Below are 7,752 nucleotides of genomic sequence, written 5' to 3'. Positions count from 1 at the left end.
AATAAAGCTCTTGTTGAGATTCCCTGCAGATATATTGGTAAATTTATGCTTTTTGAATACTTCTGTTTTTGGTTATCTATTAATTAATAATTTTTAGTACTACAATAGTTGTAAAACCTATCATAAAAGTACCTATAATGAGATTATAAGGTCATTTTTTATCGTGTTCTTTACTTCATTAATTATTATTTTCAATGAAAATATGTTATAACAGAACTTTAATTGGCTACCTATCTATATCATAGAAAAAAAAAAAAAATTCTAAAATACAAATAGTACCTAACGTAATTAACTTTACTAGTCGTTTTATTAAATAAACCAAATCAATGTTATAACTTAATACTCGTAGATTTTAATACTAAATAATTTAATGTTTCAAAATACTAACAGTAGGTAGTAGCATACACAATAACCATTAAAACCATTCTGCGGGGCTATGGATCAATAACACTATAACCAATGCATTTGTCGTGTTAATATAGTGATAAAATGATATAAATCATTATAATTAAATATAGGGTTCCAAAAAACAACATAAATCATTGCAATCGGTATTCTTAATGGTCTCTTGGAAAACTTATATACTCAGACCAAATAATATTGTCAATAACTAACCAGTTAATCTATATGGTCCTGCACTACTGAACTGTAATCGATGATACGTGATTAGACGTACAAATTGAAACGATCGTCAGACAAAAGCAAATACACGAAAGATAATAATTTTAGAGCAACGATAATTATCAATTATTTCGACAGTTCTTGGGTCAGCGAGTAACTACAGGATCAGTGATGAAATGCTAATATTTTGTTCTCTGGTTATTTTAAAGCACTACCCAGGGGACCCATTTGCAGGGATACCGCCCCGCCATTAAACGGTTTGGCAATATTCCCGAAGGCTCAGCAATAATAATTGCGATTCTGATGGAACTACCATGATAGTTTATTGGCCCCGTAGCAGTTTATTACGTGCAGAGTTGTTTTTAACCAGTATCAATGAAAATATAACGGTTATCAAAAAAAAAAAAAAAAAGTATACTATTTCCAACACTTTATATATCATGGAGCGATGATGATATTTTCGTTCAATCACTGACTTCGAGGAATAGCGTTTTTGAAAATGATTTGTGTCGATCGAAATAACCTAACCTAACCTACTCGTAAACGACTATTAAGCCAACAGAAGTTTATTGACGGATACAATTTTATATCTAGTGTAGCAAAAAATACACTTTAAATTGTCTGTAAAATGGAAATGGTTATGGACAGTGATGGAAAATTATTATACAGGTATCGGTAGTATAATATGTATTTTTGTCCACGCAATACCTATAAATAATCCACAGAAGAGCATTTTTATACAACAATATAATTAAATCTTTTAAGATACTTTTGTACTAGAAAGTAGTTGTAATATTAATATCACATTATTTAGACAAATACATTGTATAATATTTAGTTTACTAACTTATTTTTCTTCTTTGGTGATTTCTTGTGTTTGTATACGTTTATGTGTACAAATAATTAAATATTCACCTGTTTAAATTAATTCACATTATACGCTTCAATATTATACCATAAAGAATAATAAATTCTTTTAAATGAAAAAAAAAACTAATAATAAATATTACAATTTAAATTTTAAACAGAACTTTTTTTTAAATTCTGAACAGTTTTTAATTATTAATATCGACAAATATATTAAAAATTCGATTTTAAAATAATAATATTAATTAAAATATATTATTAAAATAGAAACTTATTATCTTCATTTGATAATAGCGGTTATGTTACACCATCTGCTGCTATTTAATTAGTTTATATAATTTTGTATATATTTTTTTTTTTTTTGTGGAATATATTATTTTTAATGTTACTGGAATTTTAATATAAGATATAATAGAAACTTAAAAAAAAAAAAATAATTACAATTCTAAATGACGTGTTCAAGTAAAATATAATTAATTAATTTTATTTTGTAGTATAAACTATCTATTTTTTTAGTAAATATTTACTCATGAATATTAAATTAAAAAAGGTTGTTTTTGTTTTACTAAAAGAATTAATAATTTGTAAACATTTTATAGTTTATTGAACTGTTAAATGTTAACCATTATATTTTCATTTTAACTATTATATTTTATATTTACAAAAATGATTCATTTAAGAAATAAATATATACTATCTAATCTAAAATTGAATCAAATGCGAATATCAATAAAGATATGGAATTCTTGTTTCAGAAATATTATACATTATTCGAAATGCGTCTCATTTTTCTTTTTTTTTTTTAATAAATGTATAATTTATAATATAATTTAGTGTAGTTGATATAGATAGATTTTTTTATACATTAACATTTCTTTATTAATAATATTTACTTAGGTACTTATTTAAATATATCCAAGTAACGGTATAAAATACAATTTTATTTATGCCATATTTAAAATAAACAAAAAAGTATAGTATAATAGGTAATAAATTTAATACTTAACGAAATTCTTTTATATATTTAATGTATAACTGTATTTGTTCGGTCTACAAATGAAATAGATTAAATTATTGGTTTGCAACATGTATCAGATAATCCAAATATACTAGTGATTAAATTCAAACCACATTTTAAAATAAAGCTAATGGGATCATAATCGCAATCTGGTTCGCCAATACCACTATAATCTTCCGTAGTAGTCTCAAACTGTTCTACATCCGGAAATGTAGTCGTTACATCGTATTTTGTCGCTTCTGTATTTGTGTTCTTTGGTTCGTTTGAAGACATTGTAGGTGGCTGTGGTATTGAAGGTGTTGGCAAAGAAGGTATTGATGGCATTGACGGCATAGAAGGCAAAGACGGCATAGACGGCATAGAAGGTAAAGACGGCATAGAAGGTAAAGACGGCATTGATGGCATAGAAGGTAAAGACGGCATTGATGGCATAGAAGGTAGTGAAGGTATTGGAGGCAATGAACGAACGGTTCTAGTCTCATCGTCATTGGTCGGAGAGCGATAAGTTCCTTCAGGAGGTTGTTCTTCAACGAGCTCTAGTGATCTTTTAACTTTGTTCGTGGAATCTTCATTCAAAATGTCTTGTTCTAATTCATTATAATAATCGGAATCAGCTGGCTTTTCTTTGTTTTGTATCCAAATAGTCATACTATTAGTTTTGTTATCGTTTTTTACGATTTTATAGCCATATGACCATAGAATATAAGTATATCTACTTAAATATTCCATGACTAAAGAATTATCTATGATGTTACTTTCGAAACAATTTCGATCATCTGATGAGCATTTAGTTAAATCTGTGAATAAATTGTTTTTAATATTAAAAGAATAACTTTTTACGTAAATTAGTCAAATAGTGTACGAATATTTTTAATGTTTGTACCGAATATTTCAATTCGTTAAGTTGTGGATTAGTTTTATACTATTTCATTGAAATGCCTAATAATTATTGACGTAATATTTTTCAAACAAATAACTTTCATTTCTTCTATTATAATTAAGTGGCTTATACTCGAATTACAGTTGACTGATGCGCAAAAAGTAATTTAGATAATAGGATCAAACGTTGAACGATAAAAGTGGTTAAAATATCGTGAATAACAAACGCAAATGTCTCCTTAGAGTAATATTAAAATGTGAATGCTTTTAAAATTATATGTAGTCATTGTAGCTATTAGTACTTACTACTTACCTATGTTTAAACTTTGTTCAGGTCTTCTGATTACTTTAGAGTTAGTAAACTTTGACATTTGACATACCTGTAATATATAAATTACAAAAAACTTTAATTTTTCTAATTTTTGTTGTTATAACATTAGAAATTGACTCAAATTTACTTGAGTGATTTTTCTCAGATTTAAGTTAAGTTATTATTGATTAATTATGTACGATGATGGTAAAATTATGAAATAATCTAAAGAAAAAGTTAATAAAATGAAATCTCTAAATTATAGTTAAGATTAAAAATACACGGGTACTCAAATTGAGACATAAAATATGATATTAAAAATAAATAAATAAGAGATCTTATATCTATGCTTAATAATTACTATTTGTATAATAATCATTGATAACATTTTTTACGCATATTGTTAATATATAAATTAATGATGATAAATAATGTATTATATATATATATATAAATACAGTAGTAATGTATGAAATAATAATATATATTTTATATTTCAACTTTAAATAGTGTGTTGAAATATGATTTGGTCGATCATATTTAATTTATTTAATAATCGAGTAAATTTACAAAAAAACTACGGTGTGTATAAAACCATTTGATAATCTATAATATTAGTGTAAAATGGGGGAAAACAGCAACCAGGATTTGCTGAGAAAACCCTTGACGTGTAATTGTAAATTTAAAGGACTCGCCAATCATGTGTCTCGTGGGAATTCATGACGAATTACGGATATTATATGTGTTTGAACAATGATTTGGAGAGCAATCGAAACGACGTAGCAGAATCGACAAAATGACGTTACAATGGGGTCGGCAATTTAAAAATACTCGTAGATAGCTACAATTAAAATCTAATGTCTTTTAAAATTGACACACACGCATTTTCACTCGAAAAACAGTAAAACAAAAACGTCGGCTTATATTTGTTGGCGAAAATTGTAAAACAAGATAGTGTTATGAACCCCATTAGATGTTTCTTCTGAAAACGTCTTTATAACAGGAGTGAAATAATAAATTGACAGATTGAGAAAAAACTTTGAAATTACAAAGCATTGTTTAATTTAATATGAATTGAATATGAATGACAACCTTAAGATAAGATATCGACAGAAATTGTAAAAATTATGTTTATAATTCATAAACAACTGTATCGCTTTTACACTCAAGTATTTAAATTAAACTAAATTATTTCTAAATTATTTTTAGAAAAAATATCAAATATTAGTTTGAATAAAAAAAAAATATTTCAGTTAAATGCATTTAAATTATAAACGATGATTTTAATGTTTTATTTTACATTTTTGGTGGATTTTTAAAATACAAATATTTATATGGTATACAAAATCAATTAATTACAAATCATGATAACTTAAGCTTTTTAAAGCAAATTTATCATTCGATAATATTTTTTTCCATAAAAGTGACTATATTTTATATTGTACAAATAGTATAGGTATGTGATTAAATTTTTTTTAATTACTCGGTTTAAAATTGAAACATCTATTTTACGTAAATAAATAATAAAAATGATTTGGCTCCGCTCAAAATCTAATAGTTAAATAATTTAATTAACTTTTTTGTAACAATATGAACAGTATTATAATTTTAAATTCATTCAATAATATAAATGATTTTCTTATAGATAATATAAATAGCGAAAAACTTTACGTTTTCATACATTTTTCTAATGAAAATTACACCGTAAAATCGTATACTTTATATAAACTCTAAAAATTAAAATATTTTCTTAATTAAGTCCTAAACATTAAAAGTAATTTTATTTGTGAAATATTACTTAAGCCTTTATAGAAGTCCAAGTATATAATATTAATAATAAATAATTTCTGGTAAAGAGGACTTTATTTAACTTTATTATTATTAATATTGTTTTATGTAGAAACTAAACGAAATTTAACAATGATACTTGAAAACGATACTTACATAAAGGAAAACACAAATATATTGTATTACGATCATGGTATTTTGTGAAGTGCACCATACACAAGAATGAATAATGTACTTTTGACTGCAAATCATAAAATTTAGATAAACCGCATAATATTATACTGACTTTAAGCTTCCTGTTTTTCCCTCTGATAACCATAATATTCAAGAGTATTTATGTGTGTTTGCGTGTATCTATTATGTGCATCTTTCTTTGTGTTATAATAATTTTGAATTCAAAATTCTAAAATTATTTCCTCTATTCAATATGTACGAGTATCCATTATTCTATGACGATTTATAAACAGATTAAAAATATATCAAAATTGCATGTATAATAATAATAACGATAATAAGGTGATTATGTTACGTTACGTTATATTATAGTTAGTTAATCGATGGAACAAAACGTCTTTGATGACCTTCCGATTGTAATTTTCATGATAGTCATATTTCCCTGCAATAACCTATTATTAGAAGAAAAAATAGATTTAATATACTTCATGAATTAATATCGTAATTTATAAAACACGGTACTTTAATAGAAAGCTGTACGTACTTATCAAACTTTTTTGGTAAAAATACATACTAACCTTCATGTATTTAACATATTTATTAGTTACGAAATTACTAATGACTATAATACTTAAAAAATAAAATATATTTGAAAGAATACTTATTATTATTTATTTTTTTTTTTTTGAAATGATTTACATTGTTTTTATTAGGAGGTAAATGGGTAGGTAATGGGTAGCGTAATATCATAAACCCACATTCTCTTATTAAAAATAATAAAAATATTTATGTAAAATGACTAATGTGTAACATAATAACGAAATTACGACCTATAATATTTATTTTATTTCAAACGTTCACTTTAATGTTAATGGAGAATAAAGAGGCCATTAAATTCTTATACTTATATGAGTTTAAATCTAGTTATATTAATATTTATTCAAAATATAACCAGCATGAGGTAGCTATATGGAAAAAATTACAATTATATTACGCAAACTACACGTATGTATTAATATAAAATATTAATAACAAAATCATTTGGAATTCAAATGTAGGTATAATTTAACATTTATTTGGACTAAAGTTTTAATATTTTCATTTTGAGAAAAAATTGTTTTTCTTTTTAAACTTATTTTTCGTATTTCTAAAAGATAATTTAAGAAATTTTGACAAAACGTTTACTCGTATATTTCTCCTACCATGACATACCCAACGTCGGAGAGTAAAGAGCAGAGGAGACGAATGAAACACGTATATGTATATGAATATGTGTAATGTGTATAATGACTGATGAAGGACGTCTGACGCATGACGGGTATTGTGACTGATAAGAAGCAATAAAACGCGGCACCATATGATAAATGCATATTTAAAACGTAGTAACTTGACTCCGGAGGATATGCATCAATCAGGATAAAAACCATGGCACGTAAATCAACAAATCCTTTCTCCACGCGTTACACGCTCTGCAAGAGTATAAAAAATATGATATTAAACGCACACGCCTGCGGTGTTCAATATTTGTATTATGTACATTTTTTTCGTATTTAATAATATTATAGGTACCATGAATGATTCTATAAAAAAATATCTGAAATAAAAAACGTTAGTGGTAAAAATGGGAGGAATGATAATTATAAATTGTACCTAGTACAATACGATACGTAAGTATAGAAAAATTCCAATTTTCAAACGTCTAATTTAGAAGTTACGTTACGCTGTGATTAATACATTATAGGTAACTACAAATTTAAAGACGGGATCAAAGACATTCAAAATTAGTTATTTTTGGTTAAAAATTATAAGTAAACTATTACTAAATTAATATAACTGTACTTTATTGTACCCTTTAACTGTATACGATTACATACAGAATAATTACACGGGAATTAGAAAAGTTTGAGACAAAGATAATGTTATTCAAAAAGAAATTTGGAAACTTGTATGAAAAAATATATGTTTAATACTTGAGTTGAAAGAATATACTATATATATATATATATAAAAAAAGCGCGAATTATAAAAATAATGAAAGGATGTATTTCTATTTTACAATATTTGTGGTTTTAGATGATATTTTTACCGTAAACAT

At 25.2% G+C, this 7,752-nt stretch overlaps 1 protein-coding gene across 1 annotated transcript; it reads right to left on the bottom strand.

Moving 5' to 3' along the window:
• Nucleotides 1-2,487: 2,487 nt before the first annotated feature.
• Nucleotides 2,488-5,769, bottom strand: LOC112600692. The gene is made up of 3 exons (XM_025347990.1): nucleotides 5,640-5,769; nucleotides 3,699-3,765; nucleotides 2,488-3,303 (listed from the first exon to the last, which is right to left on the bottom strand). Exons 1-3 carry the CDS (start codon nucleotides 5,733-5,735, stop codon nucleotides 2,555-2,557), a joined length of 912 nt encoding a protein of 303 aa, XP_025203775.1. The 5' UTR covers nucleotides 5,736-5,769; the 3' UTR covers nucleotides 2,488-2,554.
• Nucleotides 5,770-7,752: the final 1,983 nt, after the last annotated feature.

This window comes from Melanaphis sacchari, unplaced genomic scaffold (genome assembly GCF_002803265.2).
Source record: "Melanaphis sacchari strain LSU unplaced genomic scaffold, SCAv2.0 Contig66_pilon_pilon, whole genome shotgun sequence".
NCBI classification, from domain to species: Eukaryota; Metazoa; Arthropoda; class Insecta; order Hemiptera; family Aphididae; genus Melanaphis; species Melanaphis sacchari.
This window is presented reverse-complemented; position numbering and strand designations above follow the sequence as displayed.